A 20764-nucleotide genomic window follows, 5' to 3' on the forward strand; every position below is an offset into this window, starting at 1 on the left:
AGGTCCTGGTGTCATCATTTGTGAAACACTCTGCAACAAACAAAACCCCTGAGGTTCCAACCCCTCCCTCGGGGGGAGAGGGTCACTCATTTCTTCTACAGGCACGGTAGTCCAGTAACGGGACACCCTCTGAAGATGCAGTCTTCTGCAGACAGGGGCCCATTAATGCCCCTCCCCCCTCCCCAGCTGTGGCAGTTTGATTTGATCTTGCTCATCGTTCTCGCTGACAGTTGTGGCATTTTCATTTCAAGGCTCCTGACTCAGGAAAATACTCTGAGTAGCTTTGAATTATTGGGCACAATGTAAGACAAACTGAATTCTAAAAAAGTCCCCTACTTGTCAGTCTTCTCCAAAGAAGTCTGTATAAATCTAAAGGTGGGCAGATCATTATCCTCTAAGATTGTAAGTCCTGTTTTGTAATTTAGAGTCTGGATACAGCCTTCAAACTAATTATTGTTTCTCAGAAAACAAATCAGATACGGGCGCCTGGGTGGCACAGCGGTTGGGCGTCTGCCTTCGGCTCAGGGCGTGATCCTGGCGTTATGGGGTCGAGCCCCACGTCAGGCTCCTCTACTATGAGCCTGCTTCTTCCTCTCCCCACTCCCCCTGCTTGTGTTCCCTCTCTCGCTGGCTGTCTCTATCTCTGTCAAATAAGTAAATAAAATCTTTAAAAAAAAAACAAATCAGATAAAGGGACAGGGAAAAGAAAGGACTTAATGAATTGGTTCTCCATTTTCTTTTTTGATTCCAGAATTTAATAGAAATCCTTGAAAATGATTGTGACATGTCAAAGATGAAGCATTAGGTCATATCTGAGCACGAGACAGGCTGTTTTCAGAGAAGGAAATGTGGGCAAGTTTTAATTATGAGGCCTAAGACTGTCATAGGCAAGAAGAGCGTCAGTAAACATGTGATGGAATTTCTTCCACAAACTGCCCAACACAAACACCTGCCATTAGTGTGTGGAGAAGCCTGCTCATCCAGGGGTCTCTTCTTCAGCCCTTTCTTTCCTTTTTTTTTTTTTTTTAAAGATTTTATTTATTTCTGAGATGGAGAGAGAGAGTGCAAGAGTGCACAAGCTGGGGAGACAGGCAGAGGGAGAGGAAGAAGCAGACTCCCTGCTGAGCAGGGAGCCCTATGCAGGGCTCAACCCCAGGACCTTGAGATCAGGGCCTGAGCCGAAGGCAGATGCCTCACGGACTGAGCCGCCCAGACGCCCCCTTCAGCCCTTTATTTCTAGCCAGTGCAAAGGCAGGAAAGATGCTCTGGGCTAAGACTACCAATATCCACAGTGACAGTATCAGGAAAAATAATAGTGTCCACCATTACTAGTGGGTCAATCACCCTCAGCCAGGGCTGGATTCTTTGCTTGCCCCAGGCAGTGGTGAACTGGGAGGAGTGAGTTGGAAACAAGACTTTTTATTGGGTGGGTGTTAAGCCATATTTATCCTTCCTTCACCCACTCATTATACTTCAAGCCTTTAATAGCACCAAAGGTGAAAGAAAGTTTGGCCCCCTAGACAGTGCCTATTACATATGGAATTGTGCACCTGCATTCTGAGTACACCATTTTCTGGTTCCTGGTTCCATAACACTTACTTCTGCTTGGTAGTCATTCCAAAGAGTCCAGAAATTGTGGCTAAAGAGGGTGTTTTGTCAGCAGGAAATAGTCACAATGGCGGGAACTATAATACTTATGAATGTTCTTGCTTCACTGAGTCATCGTAAGCAAATCATTTCAACTTTCTGTGCCTTTATTCATGTCCTCTTATGTTCTCTCCCATTCTCATCTATCCTCTCTTACGAAAACCCCTCATATTATCCAGGGAGGAGGATCCTTGGTGGGACAAGTCATAATAACTCATTCTGGCAATAAGGCATAGTATTTAAGACTTCCTGGGAGTGAATCCTTGCCCTTTCACGGAGTTATTGTGTGATATATGGTTAGTTTTAGTTCATCTCTCTGCATCTCAGATTTTTTTTCATCCATGAACAACAGTGGTCTACCTTTTGGTGGTTCTGTGAGGATTAAATGAGTTAAGATGTGTTGACAGCACTTAGAGAAATGCCAGGCATGCAGTAAGTGCCATGCAAGTGTTGGCTTTTACAATTAGCTGTTCATTCATGTTCAGCCATTAAATTAACTAGCTGACTACTGAATATGAACTACATATTGTGGAAAGCAAAACTGAAATCCCCAATGAAAAATTCTATTGAATTTTCACCTAATCCAAAGAACTGTGAACAGAGAAAGTGGATCAGTTCCCACGTTGGACTCTTGGTTTCTTTCAAAAGCTACATAGATTGTCTTATAAGTAGTCAGTTGAAATTTATCTAGTCTTAAGAAAATGTGGTACGATTTCTTTTTCACACAGTAAAACTCTAATGGGTATTTAACAACGTTTAGAGATTGTCCAACAATAATAATTAAATTATTTTGATTTAAAGTTGATTTTAAAACTTTTTCTCTTGTAATTTTGAACAGTAGTTACAATTTTCATTTCTTCCCCCATACGTTCCTAAGTTGAAATGTCACATGGAGGTGGAGGCAACAGCACATTGCTATTCCTTTGAGGGAAGAAAAGCAGCTCTGTCTTTCAAAATCAACGTCTAAAGCATTAAAAAAAAAAAAAACCAGAAAAAAAAAAATCAAGCTACATGATGTATGTGAGGATTCTAAGTTCTCTATCTGTAATTTGGTGAAAGTCCTAAGAAAGCCGTGTGAACTAGAAGAAGTCATTGTCAGAATTAACATTTTCTAGAGCATTATTATATTTGTACTTAACGCTTTCCAAAAATCCCCAACTTGCTCTTCTGGCATAATAGAGATATTACCTTGCCCAGGACTAGGCTCTCGTAAAAGTTCAGAGAAAGAATCACACGGGGAAGAGAAGGAACTTTTGTCAGAGAATGCAGTGGCCCTGGGCACTGGAGTTATGGCTTAGTGACACTGTAATGGTTCTAGTTAGGCCTGTAAGATGGAGACCCAGGGGTTGGGAGTGGAATGCATTTCCTCAGGGATGTGAGAATGACGATGTTTTTTTTTTACCTGAGACATAACAATGTTGAGTCTAGGATGGCAAGGTGACAGTGAACAGAGATGATTAGAAGAGCAAGGAGACCAAAGTAGTCAGAGACAGACAAGGCCAACTTATTTTCCAGCTCTTGGCTGATGGCTCATTTCTAAGACCTAGGAAACTGGTTCTCAACTGGTATGCCACCTCCCTCCCTCCACCAGCGTGTGCTACTGAATTCTGATAGACAGACTAAACCCATTTTGCAACAGGTCATGTGATGGAAAGCTGGGCTGAGCAGATCTTATGACATGGTGTAGACCAGGGTACAACCTGCTGGGAATAAGAGGGAAGAGGCAAAGAGTAGTTGTCAGGCTGGTGCCAGAGAAAGACCGTGTGTTTGTGACATTCAAAATGAATGTGTTTTCATGAGAGTATGCAAGACCGTGATCAAGATGGCGACTCTCAACATTCAAACAGTAACAACATGGGAAGGGTGACTAAGGGACTGTGGGCGCAAATGTGTACCTTCAAAGTCTCCCAAAGTCCACGTTCATGCTGTGCCTCAAACACAAGACAGCCTTAGAGAACTGAGGGTAGCTTGTATAAATAGCATTCTGGATGGGGCGGACCCTTGTGTGTTTCAGAACTATACATTCAGCATGTTGTACACGGAATGCTGGCCGTTATCACAAAGCAGGCTAAACGTTCTCTTATCCAGAAAAAACTAAGAGCAGCTAAGTCCTGCCCATGTTCAGGACAGTTTTGAGCTTACTGGAATTGTAAACTTCAGCAACAATAAAGAACAAGGATCAGTAACCTTTTTTGGGTTTTGGGGTTTGTTTTTTGTTTGTTTGTTTGCTTTTTGGGTCTTTTTTTTTTTTTTTTTTTGGACTCAGGTACCCTGCCAGAATCAGATTGCTGCTTAATCCCATTTGTCTCTCCCACCTGAAGGTTTGGCTGCCAGATGGTGCTGGGTAAGAGCAGGATCAGCAGTAAACCCTTGCTCTCCATTTTGCCACAAGATGCTTTTTGGAGTCAGATGGGCTGTCACGTGTATAACTATCTTGCATACGGGTCTGTACCATTGACTTAGGTAAAGACCCCCCCCCCCCCCCCCCCCGTCAACCTGCCACTGTCTGTGATTCTCATGCAGGCAAGTTGGAATGACTCAGCCTGAAACACTGATCTGAAAGCAGTAGTGGCCTTGATGATTAAATTAATGTCTGATGACCATTGGGTCTGCTCCCTGAAGGGGGGGCATGTGGGACAGTAGAGTTGGCTTTGTGCTTACTCTCCATCTCACTGTGGAATGGCTTCTGGGTGAAACTCAGAGCTGCAAGCTACTGAAATAGCAAACGTGACAGACTTCCTGACACTGCTAGGTATTTCTTGTAATGCAAATTGATCCCTTGTGCGTTGTAGAAATCACTGTCGGCTTACATGCGTGGTGACACATTTTCATGCTTTTGGGGACAAGTATGTATGATCTCTGGGATAGAGTTCTGTGTGGTGGGCAGTGGGTAAGGAAGTGGTATATGGCCGGAAAATGTTGTATTTTTAAAATTTGAACACTACAGTGTAGTGTTTATTTATTTATTAAAAGATTTTGTTTATTAGAGAGAGAGAGAGAGAACAAACAGGGGGAGCAGCAGGCAGGGGGAGAGGGAGAAGCAGATTCCACGCTGAGCAGGGAGTCCAACGTAGGGCTCGATCCCAGGACCCTGAGATCATGACCTGAGCTGAAGGCAGACGCTTAACCGACTGAGCCACCCAGGCGTCCCCAGCGTAGTGTTTAGTAGCACATTGAGACGACAATATATTTCTCCTCTATTCTTTATTTGGATTCATATTCCCCTTTTAGCTGAGAGGAGCATCTGAGGAACATGAAAGCTTTGGCCATCAAATGGAGATGACCTACAAAATTACCTCCTGCTCAAAATAATATGTCTAAAATGTGGGAATTAATTGAGAAGTATCGTTTGCAACTACCATATCTTCAACCCCATGCTAGGCACCATGAAGGAATGTAAAGACAAAAAGCTTGCAGTGGCAGAGAGATGATTATCCCATACTAGCAAAATGCAAAACAACATTTAATTAAGCGATAAATTGGGTGGCACGAATTCTGAATTCCAAAGAAGCTCACAGAAAAAGATGTGAAGTCAAGGCAGGGTTCATGCGGCAGGTGGTGGTTTCTGGAACCTGAGGGATGGGTAGTAACTGGCTCGGCTGGAGGCAGCATGGGAGCCAAGGTATGGATGGAGTAACAAGCTGGGCATGATTCTCAGACAGCAGGGCAAGGGGCCAGAGCAGAGAGTGTGGGAGGAGCATGGAGAACAAAAGCTGGATAGCAAGGTGGGGTCAGATGGTGGGGGAGGGGCTCTGAGATTCAAGCAAGGGATTGAGAGTCCCTGTGATAGAGACTGGGGGTCTGAGTAGAAAAATGCTTAACATGGTGTTAAGATTAGCATGTATATTTCTTTCAGAGTGGGGAAAATGAAGCATCCAGCAGATTTGCCAGTGAAATAATATTTTTGTAGTTTCAGTGGCTTATTTTTATGAAGTGTAATTCTTCATTACAAAAGAAATGCATGTTCATAATGGAAAATAAAGACAAGCCTGAGAAAGAAAATTTAAAACCTTCAAAACCCCATTAACCTTGAAATAAAAACTGCAAATAGCTTGGTCTATATTCTTTAAGACTCCCTTTTCATGACTGTGATGGAGGCAACTAGCTTTCCACTGAAATCCCTTCCCAAGTAATGAGTTGAAGCTGGATGTGGCCGCCCACCTTGAACTGAAGGTTTCCTTCTCCCCTGCCACTCGATGTGAACTCAGGAGGAAAGTCTCACCAGCCGGTGGGAGTGGGAGTGATGTGCGCATTCTGCCTCAGTGTCTGGCTCAGCACTTCAGCTTGCAAGGTAACAACTTTGAAAGTCGTGTGTTGAAGACAACCGAACCATTATCGGCCTGTCTCTGAAAGTCCCGGGGGAGGAGAGCGGCCTGCTGATCCGGTTCACCCTGAGCTGTCACAGGCGCAAGAACTAAACTTCCGTCTTGACAGAGCCATCACGTTTTTGGTCCCTTTGTCACAGCAGCTGACGCTACTCTAACACACATTTATGCATATGTATGAATATGATTTAAAAACAGAATTGTACCATATATATGGTTTCACTTAATGATACATTGCATCAACAGACACTTTTAATCATTTTTTCAGTCTTACTTTGAAGAATGTCATGTCTACAGAGGAGTTGAAAGAATAGTACAAATAACACCCATTGCTCTTTAGCTTGTCGATTTGCACGCGTGTGCTCTCATGTGCACGTGCTCGCTCCCTCTCTATTCTTTCCCTGAAGAATCTCGAAGTAAGTAGACTTCATGATACTTCACCCCTAAATACTTAAACATGCATCTCCTATCAAAATAGACATTCTCCTACAAAGCCACAATACCATTTATCTTACCTAAGACAATGTAATAGCTCCATGACGTTGTCTGATACGTGGAGCGTATTCAAATTGTCCAAAAATGTCTTTTTAGCTGTTCGTTTTGATCTATGATCCCATCACGGTACATGCATTGCATGCAGTTTTTATGTCCCTTTAGTCTTTGGTTTTCTGCCTTCTTTGCTTTTTCATGTTTTTTTTTTACTGTTTTGAAGAGTCCCAGCCTCATAGGTCTAGGTTCTGATTTGATTGTTTCCTCATAATAAAATTCCGGTTAACTGTTTTTGGTATATGCGTATTCTATAGGAGGTATGGTGTCCTTTTTCATAACATCACACATTAGTGCCTCACAACGCTATTTGACAATGCTGTTTGATCTGTAGGGAAGAGTGGTGACTACCAAATTTCTTCGATGTGAAGTTACATCCCCCCCCCATTACAATTAGTAGGTAATCTACAGATGATTCTTTGACACTGACTACCTGATTCATAAACAACATTTTACCCAACGATTTTAGCATCTTTGATGTACTTTTTCCTGATTTAATAATTATACGGGGTAGCAAAATGATGATTTTTCTAATTCTGTCATTTCTTCTATAATTAATAGCTGGCATTCTTCTCTAAAGGAGAAATCCCCCCCTTCTCTTTTATTTACATGTGTAATTTATTTATTATCATTGTGGTCTCAAGAATATATTTTAGTCAGTTACCTCATCACATTCTTTGATGCTTAAATTGTGCCAAAAATGGTGAGTGGGAGTTCATTGAAGTTGACTTTTGACTTTAGTCTTTGAGCGCTTCTTTGCTTTCTGGTACAATAAAATATCATAGCTTCACCTTGTATTTTACCTGTCTCAGACCTGGAATCCAAGAATTTCTGGTTCCTTTTAGTTAAAATGGTACTGAGGAATTAATAGCTGTATGCGAGATGGATTCATTGGTAGTTGCGTGCATTGTTCCTTAAATCCTTTCAATAGAATTCATTAAAAATATGTATTTAAAAAATCATGAGTTCACAGTGATATTTCTAATTAAAACGTAATACTATATGGAGCTTTCCCTTCCTTTAAAAATATCTATATTTATATTTTTACACTTAACATCTTTATTCCTTAATTATATTAATATTTTTATGTTTTAGTCTGTAGTAAACATGAAATAATATCAGAATTACAATATAAATATTACTCTAAGAATAAACCCACTACACAAAATTCATTCTTTCTTGGTAGTTCTCTTTGTCTGCAGAATATACTCCTCAATTACTGGATGGATCTATAATAATTCTTTCTGCTGGTCATATACTTCCAGCTTTTTGCTGTAATAAATAGTGCTATGATGAACATTCTTATAGATTTACACACATCTTTAATTATCTCCTCAAGTTTCCCAAAGTGGGAATTTATATTGTTAGATTAAAAGCATCACAAAGATTTAAAGTTTTTTGTTCCCAAATTGTCTTCCAGAAATACTGGTATCAATTTACATTTCTAGATGTGTATGAGAATGCCAGTTTCTACATAACTTTTCCCACTATTCTATTAAAAAGTCTCTGTCTTTTTGGAAGAAGATTGTAATTTTGATTTGTAACTCTTATGTAATTTTAATTTCATTATTACACAGGCTCATTTATCTCATCGACTTAGAATGTATTTCTAAAAAGGGTCTGAGATGATTTAAAAGTTGAACTCAAAACCATTTTTAAAAAATGGAAAAAGAGGGGTCCTGGGTGATGTAGTCTGTTAAGCACCCAACTCTTGGTTTTGGCTCAGGTCATGATCTCAGGGTCTTGAGATCAAGCCCAGCGTTGGGCTCTGTCCTCAGCGCAGTCTACTTAAGACTCTCTCTCCCTCTCCATCTCCCCACTGCTCGCTTGCTCTCTCTCTCTCAAATAAATAAGTCTTTAAAAAAAAAAATGGAACAAGAAAAGGCAAAACTAATTTATGGGGAAAACAGAATAGCAGCCCCCTCTGAATGGGGACAGGCACAAGAATTGTCTAGAAAGGGGCATAAGGAATCTTCACGGGGTGATGAAAACTTGTTGGGGGTTTGGGTTACATGGTTCCATGTATTTGTCAAAACTCATTAACTATTACTGTTAAAATCTGTACAATTCACTGCAGGTAATTTCTAGCTCTAAAACAAAAATTGGGAAAAAAATGTGAACAATCAAAACCACAAGAGCCATAAACAAATATTCAACACTAAATGATGTAATGCTGAAGTGTTTTGGGGGGCAGAGTACTGATGTCTGCAGCTGGGTTTGAAATGCACCAAAACACAAGGTGGATCAGTGGTAGATGATATGCAATAAAGCAAATATAGCAAAATGCCAACAATTGTAGACTCTGGGTGGTGGGTATATGGATATTCACTACACAATTCTGTCAACTCTTCTATATGTTTTGAAGCTCTCAGAGTAAAATATTGGGAGGAAATGCAGCAGTAGTATAGATATATAGATATTGCTGGGCTGCCGGGATAAACTAGGTACTTGGTGGGAACACTGCCAATTTTCTTTTTATGGCTCATAATAAACATTTCATTAGATTTAAAATGTTTCCTTCATGATATCAACTGGTAACAATGAGAGATCAATGATCGATATAGGAAAGTCAATGTGAGATAAATTTTAAAAGCTATGTCTCATACTTGGTGCTTTAGAATGGACCTGTTATACTAACAGGTGATTCTTCATGGAAAAGGCAATATATAGCCACATATGTTGGGATATGGGAATGATGAGTAAAACAAAGACTTGGCTCTTACAGAGCTTACAGTCTAGGTAGGAAGGTAGATCATTTAATCAAATAATCACTAAAGAAATGTAAAATTACAAGTCCTAAGTTAAAAAAAAAAAAAGCATATGGACAACCATAGAAGATAGGGCAGAAGGGTCTGAATCTCACTGGGGGAGAGGGGAGTTTGGAAAAACCTCCCTGAGGAGGTGACCTGGGCTGACATCTGCGGCATAGTGGGAAGGCAGGGTGCGTGTTGTAAGAAGAGGGAACAGCATGTATAAAGGTTCCTTAGCAGGAGGTAGCCTAGCACACAGGAGGACCCAAAGCCAGTGTGCATGCAGCAGTACAGAGGGCCAGATCCTGCAGGGCCTTGTTGGCTCCATGACGGATTTTGGTTTCTATTCTGAAAGTCACAGAAAGCCACAGAAGGAGTTTAAGTGGGTCAGGGTTCCACTCGTCACTATCACTCCACCTGTGGTAGGGAAAGAGGGATTTAGGGGGAGGAGTAGAAGTGAAGACTGGCTAGGAGGTCTCCACAGTAACCTAACCAGGCAATAGAAGAGAAGCAAACACAGATTAAAAGGCTATTAGGGAAGTAAAATGGGAAGGACTTGGTGGCTGAATTGAATATGAGGGTAAGGAGGAGAGAAAGTGCCAGATTCTGATCATGCCGCACAAAAGGAAGCGTGAAGGGCCAGGTCGGAGACTGTAGCACTGGGCCTGTGGAACCTTCCAAGTAGATGTAAAGAGGAAACAGTTGAATAATTCAGCTCTGGAGATTACAAGTGAGTTCTGGGTTGGATACGGAGATCTGGGAGTCATTGGCAGTTAGCATCTTGACTTTGGCAGTTAAAGTCTTGAGGAGGTGACCTAAGGAGAATTTATAGAGCAGGACTTCCTGGGGGCGGGTCATGAACTTGGATGGGAAAATTACATGTTTATTTCCACTAACCTCCAACTGAAATCTAAGCATGGCTTTCATTTCTGAATGCAGGCAACAAACCATGGCAGTATCGGCGGTACCTGTGACTTTGTCACCAATAGCAATCACAGATATTTTCACATTTCATTAAATCTGTTACAGATGTCTCAAAAACCTCTTCATGCCCATCACTTGTTATTTAACGTGTTAATAAAGAAGCACATATATTACTGAACCACAGATTTCTAAAAAATATTTTGATTATTTCGATAAAAGTGGTTTCCTTTGAAGCCCTATGTATTATTATTTTATGCATTTGAAAATGTTCTGAGAAGAGGCTCTAGAGAGTTCACCCTACTGTCCTAGAGGTCTGTGATACAAAAATAGGATAAACCCCCCAGGTATGGAGTGAGAAGAGAACCGAGCCTCAAGGAATCCTGGGACTCAGAGCCCGGGTTGAGGAGGAGGAGACAAGAGAGGAACCCTGGAGGAGCAGGTGGCTTTGCAGGAGCTCAGGGATGCAGCATTTCAAGACGGACTAAGGAAGCCAGTCAAGGCTGCCAAGAGGGCAAACATGGTGAGGACTGAAAGACCTGCCACGTTCAGAGACATGGAAGTCATTCGACAAAGTGCCATTTCGGTGGAATGACGAGCATGGAAGCCAGATTGGAGTGGGTTGAGGAGTGAGTGGGAGGTGGGGAAATGGAGTCAGTCAGTGTAAATAATTCTTTTGAGAACTTTGTGAAAGAGAAGAAACAAGTGGAGGGGATGTGGGATCAAGGAAAAACTGTTTTCTTTGTTTTGTTTTTTTGGTCGGAGACCTTGGATCATGATTAGATGCTGATGGGAAGGCTCTGGGACAGCTGGAGATGCAGACGGGGGAAAGGGAGCCGGATGGATAAGGGTGCGGGCAGCAAGGAGCGGGGATCTTGAGTGTAGGTGGAGAGGCCCATAATGGGTGGGACTGAGGAGAGGGTGGTACACAAGGAAGGGAATGGGTGGGCAGGGCAGCAGTGAGCTGAGGAAGCTTCCGTCTGAGGACCACTAAGGTGTGGGGTGGAAGAGTGGAGGGACTGAAGACTGGGCAAAAGGAAGAAGGTTCGAAGTGGGAGAGAGAGGTGAGCGGGGAAACTGGGCAGGACTGAGGAGTCCCAGGAGTTTCGTGGCTGTGACCTTTCAGTGGGCACCGTGTCTCACATTTGAGTGGTTTTTCTCCAGCAGTTATCAGGAGCCTAGAGACCCAGAGACCACGGATGGCTGGGATTTTGCCAGAGAGATGAGAAAAAAAGACAAAGGGGTAGGGAATTATTAAGGGGATTTTTTTTTTTTAAACTAGGCTCCACGCCCAGCATGGAGCCCAAAGCAGGGCTTGAACGCATAACACTGAGATCAAGCCCTGAGCTGAGATCAAGAGCTGGATGCTCAGCTGACTGAGCCACCCAGGTGCCCCTTATTAAGAGGATTAAGCACAGAGTCTCGGCTGCTTAGGAAGGGGAAGTCAGTAAGGGGACCCACGAGAAAGCAAAGGGCCAATAGACCAGAGGTTCCCAAGAGCTAGAAGAGATGTCATAGCAAAAAGGGATGAGCAGGAGAGCTGCAAGTCTGGTGTGATCCGTGGATTTTGGAGATGGAGACGTTTTGGTTGATGTCACAGTCCAGGATGTGCCGTTGGCATGGGGAGGTGGTCGCAGAGGGTCATGGAGGGGGACACTTAAGATGCATCCGGAACTGAGAAGCCAGGGTGTGGTGTGATTGTCCAGGTGGGTGCTGAAGTCCTCCAGGATTGTGGCAGGAGACCAGGAGATGGGTGAACAGAGAGCCAGCCACTGCCAGAGTCCTCAGTGAAAAAGAGAGAGTGGCAGGGAGACAATAGGGATGATGGGGGTGAGGGGTGGGAGAGAGGGTGGTGGAATAAAACAGCACAAGCTTTAGTGCACCTGTGTTTCCATCAAAGCCCGAGGAGCAGTGGTCTGGGAGCAGACCTGGGAGAGAGAAGGGCACCCTCCTCTCTCCTGATCCTAAGGAAAGTGTGCAGGAGGGATATGACCGGCGCCCCCCAGGGAGGGGAGCTCTGAAAAGAGGTCTGATGTACATGTCCTGTGCCGCAGGAAGACCGGACAGCTCACTCTCGGCCTAGAGTGCCTGTATCTCTTTGACTTCAGTTGTTTCTTCAGCCTGCCTCAGCGCCTCACCCCCACTTCGAGCTCCCCAAATTCTGTCGTGCCTTAAGATCCGGGGGAAAATCTGCATCCTTTATGAAGCTTCTCCAGGATTCCTTTTGCCTTTTTCTTACACTCACCAGATGCTGTCTTGAACTGCAGGCATTTGTGCGACATCTAATTTCACCAGCACTGTGACCTGCCCAGGGGCGGGGGCATGGTTTATTTAGTGCCCTGTCCCCATAGCACCTAACACCCTGTCTTGGTTGCAAGTGGTTCATGATTCCTTAATGAATAAAGCAATACAAAAGCAATACCAAAGAAAATTTGAGGATGAAATGCTGTATGTTATAAATCATGTCTCATGCAGGTCCGCACCCGAATAACAGCTTGCAACTGAAAAAAATTTAAAGTTTTGATAGCTGGAATATTAATTGGTTTTTAACAAGTTTTTTGGGTGTAAAATTAATTAGGGCCATTTTTTTTAAAGGAGGGAATTTTAATAAAATGTAGTAAACGGAAATGCATAGCATTACATAAAATGGGGAAAAACTACTTTATTAGGGTCTTCTCCCGTGCAATTTCAGAGCTGCTGAGTCCAATTAACACAAGGAACTCTCTGGGTCAGACGCCACCCATTCTCGGCATTGACGATTTCACTGAGCTGGGATAACAACTGCGGTTTGTATCATCCGGCCACATGGCAGAATCACCCCAGTGGAAGGATTGACTTGAGGCTGTCTTGCTTATCTGTTAAAAAAAGGCAGGACAATATTCTAGAAGCAGCTGCAATTTGAACTGACAGTTGCCCCATTTTACTGCCATGGCCTATTTTTAAATTACCTAGTGGAACTCAGACAAAGCACAGAAATGAAGGAGAAATGAAGAGCTGCGGGCTTTGCCCGACATACAGTTAGCATTCGTGGGCTCTGTCAGTGTTGCCGAAGACCTCCGGCGCCCTGGTCTGCCCACAGAGGGGCGTGCTCATCAGGTATCCCAATCAATCTATAATCTAATCATCAAAGAAGTATCCACTTCAGTCTGGTGAGTTCTCTGGTGGAGCATTAAATCACGTTTTTATAACAAGATGACTTCTGTTAATAAAGTACAACTGAGTCTTGAGCCAGCTTTGGGCCGTTCTGAGTTTCCTCTGTCCACAGAACGCTTCAACACAGACTGTCTGATGTCCTTGTGTTCTTGCCTATCTGTGACAAAAGGATCTTAGCCAGGGCTTTGAGGAAGCCATCTGTCCCTTTGCAGAGGGGTATGCCTGGGGAAGAATTCTCTCTCACTGGTCGCTCTCTGGTCAGCCCCAGCGTGGAGGTTTCCAAGTGGTTGATTGTAACTGACTCGTCTTCAAGCCCAAACTGGCCATGGCACCTCGGCAGCTTCACTCAACTACTTGCCTCTCAGGACTGGCAAGCAACATCAGGGAGCATTCACCACTCCACTCCAAGTAACAGCATCTCCTGTTTTCTCTCGTTCATGATGAGGATTCCTATTTGGGCTGTTACGGCTACATCACCAGGACTTCAACATGTGTGCATTCCTAAAACATTCTTCTAACTGTCAGCCGTCACACATTCATGGAGCTCCTATTAGGTGGTGGGCATTGGAAACATGACAGTGACCAGCACCTGCTCTTCAGTACCTTCCAGCCTAAGGGAGGAGGGTGATAGGAAGATGTATCCCAAGGTGGACTTGAGCCCAGAGGGTGTTATGGGAATAGAGAGGAGGGACAACAACAAAGTCACCTGATCCCTAGGAGAAGCTCTAGAAACTTCACAGAAGAGGTGCCCTCAGAGTTGAGGGTCAGGCCATCAACGACCTTGAGTACCTTGCTAAGGTATTTACACTTGATTCCAAAGACAAGGGGGATCCACTAAAGGATTTTTAACAGAGGAATGACATGATTCAATTTGCTTCTAGAGGGATCACTCTTACTGCAGTCTGGAAGACTGGCTGCAAGGGGTGAGGTGAAGGCAAGAGGTCCAAGGAAATGACTCCTGCAGTTTCCAGGCTAAAAAAAAGATGGCCGTGTAGAGGGGCATGCTGATGGACAGATTCACGAGAAAGGAGACAAGACAGTCTGGCTTTGGTATCTGATTGCTGTGAAGTGGGAGAAGGAGCAGGAGAAGGAATCCAAGATAATTTCTGGAATTGTGACTTGGGCAGAAATAAATTCAGGAAGAGGAACCATTTTGAGGGAAACAGATGATGCAGTCAGCATCCTGAGTCTGACTTGACAAGGGCTTGTGGGACATGGCATGGTGAACAGATCAACAGCTAAAATGGAAAACCAACTCAAATGAGAATTCCCACAGATCTGCACTTGTCAAACCGTGGGCTGCACATTCGCTCCCCGTGACGCACGTTTGGAGCTCGAGTTGTCGTGTGCAGAGCTGCGGTGTTGCGCAGGTGCACCTCGAGGGTGCAGAATCCGAGCTGCCGTCAAGAGGGCGGCTATGACAAACACCACACCAGGTGCTAACAATGACTCACAGCCTCCCAGGGCGGGGCCTTTCGGCAGTTAGAACCAGTGTGTGCGTGTGTGACCTGCCTCATCCGCACACTCGGGCCTGGAGCCAGAAAGAAGGGAGGCCCAACCCTCAAGGAATCCGAGAATGGACAAGCAGAAGTTAGGGAAAATTAAAAGTGTGAGTCATGGAACGCTTATGCCCTGTGCTAAGCCGTGGCTGCTTTCATGACACCGGTAAGGGTGTTGGTAGGTTGACATTGACAGATTAATGGGAGAACAACTCCCCAGAGGGGTTTGAAAGGGGAGAAGCTGAAGGTTTCACAGGCAGGATAGGCTGAATAAATAGGTAATGAAAGGAGGCATGCAAATATACCGAGGTCGCAGAAAACACAAAATGCAAATCGAGTCAGCCTTTTTGGACAGCTGCACCGTTGTCAGAGAGCTAACATTTGCAAGGAGCTGCAGTATGCAAAGCACTGTATTGTGGATTATGCAGGGTCAGTTTCTGGAAAACAAAACCCTTCCTGGCCCAGGGGCTCTTGTCTTGTTTTCTGAACTTGGCCACAGTCTGGAGCAGCGCTGTCCCATAGAACTTTCTGCAATGGTGGAAATGCCCTACATCTGTTGTGGTCCAGTATGGCAGCTATGGGACACACGTGACTACTGAGCATGTGAAATGGGCTAGTGAGACCAAGTAACTGGATTTAAAATTTTCTTTTAATTAATTTAAAGGGAAAGGTAAATAACCACACACAGCTAGTGGCCACCTTATTGGACAGCACAGTTCTAGACTTTTGCTGCCCTCATGTATGGATGGATATGCTGACTTTTTAAGCCACTGCAGTTACTTGAAGAGTCTTTGTTTTCTATTTCAACCTTCAAAGTTCGTGTGGATCATCATGAGCAAAACAATTAAAATGTTTATGTTGGGTAATCGCCTTCACACTTGAGCTCACCGTGCTTTCTGGGAGGCTCAGGTGATCTCACTGGTCAAAATCCCACTGAGCCAGACCTGGGGACGAGCCAGTTGCTGCTGGTGTCAGGTTTACTTCCTCCTTCCCATGTAACGTTGGGTCCTTATGACCTGGCATCTGAACGTTTAGTTGCCGGTTGCTGATGGTGAAGGACAATAATCCTGTTCCTATCAGCAGAGCAAGCGGTACTCTTGAAAGACTGAGAGCTGGTTGGTCTCCACCTTCTTTGCTGACGAAGAAGTAAATGCAGTGACATGTCCTCAGTCCTTGAGGTTTGTGCATTTGGAACAGTGTCCCTTCCAGCAAGGATAGAAGATGAGAAAAGCTCATGATGTCCCTCTTCATAGAAGGTTACCGTCCCCCACCCAAGTCCTGGGCTAATCATTTTCATCATTTTCTATGGGGAAATCAGGGCTCCTCTTTCTTCTCTGTGAAGGTTTGGGAGGGCGAAATATCCTATCAATTATAGCAGGCCCCTCTAGGCCAGCGGCTGTCCTGGGGACACGGTTTCCTGCTCGTATCGAGAGACTGCTTTGCTTTTTAGTCTACTAATCACCCAACTCCTAGTTGATTAGGGGGAGCTCCTGTGTATTTCCCTATTTATTCTACTCTGATTAAATAGTTAACATGGTTGTATGTAACTTTGAGAAGGGTTTAAATTAAGTTGCCTTTTAAAATTAAGTTGGCTTTTAGAAATGTGGCTTGGGATTGGGCTGAGGTAAGAGAAGGTATTCTAGAAGCCTCAGAACCTGCTCTGCCACTGATACCTACTAGAGCACCATTTGTAAGACTAGTCAGACACCAAGGCAATTTATAATGTAATCTAATGTTAGTATGAATGTAAGCGTCTCACTTGTTCTCGCATTGATCCCACGAGATAAGCATTAATAATAAGTATCTCCTTGATGGGAAATTGAAGTGCTTAGAAGTGGTTTGTCTGAATTCACACTGTAATGAGGGACAGAGATGGCCCTTGATGGTAAGCGTTCTTTCTACTTTGCCGCACCACTAACTTAAATGTATTTAGGAGGTACCACTTTAAAGGACATCGCAGCGCGAGCTTGATGGCTACTGCTCTATCTTGGATTCAGGTGTACCACGACCTCTGCCTAAATAAAGGTGCCGGTAAAGCCACTGGTGGCAGTGAGGTCATTGCGCATAATGGAATGGCCAGCACGCTAACTGTGCACTTGGGGATCTGCCCCCTCTAGGCAGGTGTCTGGAAATGTAGCTTGATACTGGATCTGTTACTTGATGATAAATGTCCCACTAATTCCAGATTCATCAGAATTGTGATAATCTGAGACTGGGTCAAGGAAGGAAGCGTCAGAATTTGGTGGGGGTGCTTCACGCAGTGACTGCGGTGGAAAGCTTCCCGTGGATTAAACAGTCCACTTCCATCCCATCCGCTCAATCAGAATGAACTCTCCTTTACAAATCAGAGGCAACATGTTTCTTGGAGTTTTCAGCCACAGGAGTCTCTAGAAGAGAATTAATTACTTAGGGGGAATGTTTACCGATGGAGGAGGGCTTTGGTTAGGTTTACCCCTTCGCATTGAACTGTATCTTTCTCCTGCTCTTTTCTCATTGACCACTGATCTTTTGCAACTGTAGTGACTGATGTGGCACTCAACACACTGAGCTCTGCAATTTGGGACTGGTCTGGCCTGCGTTCTCCTTTGGCAGGTGCCTGCATTCTTGCAGCTTCCTCTGGGAGACTGGCTCCAGGACCTCCCTGGCACTGAGGAGCCTATAAAAAGAGGTTTGATGAGTTCTGTATTCCCTCAGGATTCAAAATATAGCAGGGCAGGCCCAAACTATGAGGGTTTAAGAACAAGCAGATTTTCATTGACATTTGGGTGGGGTTCCAAACCTGGGAGGAGAGAATGCTCCAAACCAACCCACGATCCTGGGGACTGAAGAGTTCCTGATCTGGTTTATCTCATGAGGGATCTCTGGCTTCTTTTGTACCAAGTAAAAGTTGAAGGACTGAGCAGGGGTGGAGATCAACATTACGAGCACACAAGTCAGATGGCTGATGAGTGATGCATTCAGTGACATTTTTGCTCCCCCTGCCCTTCCTATGTTTTTGTGTCCAGAGGCACATCCTCCAATATCCCCCAAAGAATATCAGTAATACAGAGAGCAAAGCAGAGGTGAATTTCACTGTGGAAAATTCACTCTTCTTGATAGAGAAGATGTGACCTTGAAGGCACTTGTATAATCAAGGCCCAAACCCTTGGGATATCATTACCTGGAAAAAAATTGAGATTATGTAAGTCATGTTGTTTTGGGTTCTCTGGCAGACTGAGGTGCAGTGACAGAGTGCAAACGTGAAAAATCCTCTTCTTGTACTTGGGAAATGGCCAGTTCTGTGCATCTGACCACATATTTTTGTCCTTATTTCATCATTACTTTTATATGTACAACCATATCCTTTTTTAGATGCGGTCTGAGTGTTTTTGCAATGATGATTTAAAGAATGAATAATTTTTATAGCATGAAGTAGAAAACTACAGAAATCTGTCAACAGCCTGTCCCCCAAACAAAGTTTGTGGGGAGGAGCATGAAACCTCAAGTCCTAGAGTATCCCGAATGTGTGAGTATCGCCATTCGAAATGGCCACAGCTATGCACGTGAGTCTTTGCATGAAAATACAAGAACCCAGCTACCCATTTGTTCACCAGTCTAGGAAGACTGCTACATGCTACTGTTCACCCTACGTTACATTTTTTATCTGTTCCTGAGTTTTGTTCCTACGTGCAAAAAAATGTGAGAATTTATCTTAATGCTAAAAATGTGTTGTTCTAGCCAAACTAGATTTAATTTTTGGATTAATCTCACTCCCTAAGTTTAATCAGCAGCAGGCATTCTGTTTCGTCTTTGACTAACAGGGAATGAACGGCCCAGGCGACGTGTTCTTCTCGATGGTGCCAATACTGTAAGAGAGTCTCTTTCCCCTTCAGACTCTAGGTGGAATATTTTATCGTGTGATTTCATGTTCCTTAATAGGGAGTATAGATCTCACCCAGGGATACAGCTACATCCATAAACATCAATCATTGATGTTTTTAAGGTATCCTTTGAACATTAAATAACCACAGTGTGAGCATCCCAGATTAAAGGAGAAATCCCAATGAGAACTTGATTGATATCAGGTATCCAGAATCTATTTCGGGGATCCACGCCGCTGACAGAAAGAGAGAGTCTGTCCTCTAGAGTATATTGCAGGCATAAAATATTAAATAAGAATTCATAAAAGGCATGTAACTCATCTTAAATCAATTCACCATGCTAACAAACGGTGTTGAATGCAGCTTGTGGTATTTAGTGCTTACACAGGATAAGTAAAATTTGTACTCAGATAAGATCTTAAACATGAACTATGATGTTATAGTTCAGTGGTTCAGAGCACCCTCCCTAGACTGACTGCCTGGAAAGGAACCCCGACTCCACTACACACTGGCTGTGAAGTCTTGGGTCAAATTTCTTATCTTTTCTAAGGCTCAGTTTCTCATCTGTAAAATGAGGCAAATACACAGAGATTTATGAGAATTAAATAAGCTAATATGTATAAAACGCTTAGCACAGTGCTGGAACATTGAAAGCACTCAGATAATGGTAACTACAACTATTATCATTATCATATCACTATCATATTGATCTTATTATTTTTTATTATCATCCAGACAAAAATACTTGAACAATTTCTAGTTATTACAGGATGCAGTTATGACTACATTTTACTCTATTTAAAAACAAGATTAAGCAATGCAGTGGGTTAGACTAGAAGCCCATACAGATATATGATTTATCTTTGTATCTAACTTATGGCTATGGTTATATGGACAGATCAGATAGACATCGAGGCAGGTGCATAGATAGAGACATGATGTTGTGCTTTAGAAGGCCCGGTGCTTCAACTCTTTTTTTTTCCCATTTTTTAAATTTAAATTCAATTAGCCAATATATAATACATCATTAGTTTTTGATGTAATGTTCAATGATTCATTAGTTGCATATAACACCCAGTGCTCATCACATCATGTGCCCTCCTTAATGCCCATCACCCAGTTACCCCATCCCCCCCACCCACCTCCCTTTCCACAACCCTCAGATTGTTTCCCGGAGTCAAGAGTCTCTCTCTCATGGTTTGTCTCCCTCTCTGATTTCTCCCCATTCCGTTTTTTCTCCCTGTCCCTACGATCCTCTGTGCTATTCCTTATATTCCACACATGCGTGAAACCACATGATTATTGTCTTTCTCTGACTGACTTATTCATCTTAGCCTCAACTCTTGAAAGAGCTGTAGCACTTCTGATTTGGATGGTGCCCCAGAGACAATCTCCATCAAGCCCATCAGGAAAGAAGATTGAGGCCCAACTGGGGTGAAGGGGGACAGTTGCACAGCAAAGGAGCCGCCTGGACGGTACCCAGGATGGGAGCTCTTGCCCTTGTGTCTCCCTGCTCTGCCCTTTAGGATTCTTCAACACCTCCTTTTTGAGTTAGCTTTTTCCTAAGTGAGGTGTGTGTGTGTGTGCGCGCACACACACACACACACACACACACACACACACACACACACAGCAGCAGCCGCAGAAGCAAGAGGAGGAGGGGGATCTCCCAGAGCTCTAAGTACCTGTTTGGGAGATGACCCACTTGAAAACCGGGTTCTCAGCAAGTTTGTCTCCGGCCCCCAAAATTGATCTCGTTTCTTCTCATTTGGGTCTCTTCTGTATTCCTGCCGTCTCAGACAAGCCTGCAGAATAAAAAATGTGTCTTTGGCTTAGGTCTGCGATGAGCATCGATAACTTTCTGCTTAATTCCTATCACGAGGAGCATGAAATACATAATGTCCATCTCCAAGGGCTCGTCAACACCTTTACCAAGTGTGAAGATGCTCAGCCAGATATCACTCTCTCTTCCCTTTGCCCAAAATGTCAGGTCAAAAATAGTAGTCACTGCTTTAATAAATTAAAATCAACATACCAAGAGGTGTTTTGACAAGTATTTCCCC

At 43.5% G+C, this 20764-nt stretch overlaps 1 protein-coding gene across 1 annotated transcript in view; it reads right to left on the minus strand.

Annotated features, from left to right (window-relative positions):
- The window catches only part of MARCHF10 (membrane associated ring-CH-type finger 10), an 80719-nt gene that overhangs the window by 43647 nt on the left and 16308 nt on the right, over nt 1–20764 (minus strand). The window contains exon 3 of the mRNA XM_019802609.2: nt 20387–20506. Within this exon, the coding sequence (XP_019658168.1) occupies nt 20387–20506 (120 nt within the window). The remainder of the gene's footprint in view (nt 1–20386; nt 20507–20764) is intronic.

This window comes from Ailuropoda melanoleuca, chromosome 13, assembly GCF_002007445.2.
Source record: "Ailuropoda melanoleuca isolate Jingjing chromosome 13, ASM200744v2, whole genome shotgun sequence".
Classification (NCBI taxonomy): Eukaryota; Metazoa; Chordata; class Mammalia; order Carnivora; family Ursidae; genus Ailuropoda; species Ailuropoda melanoleuca.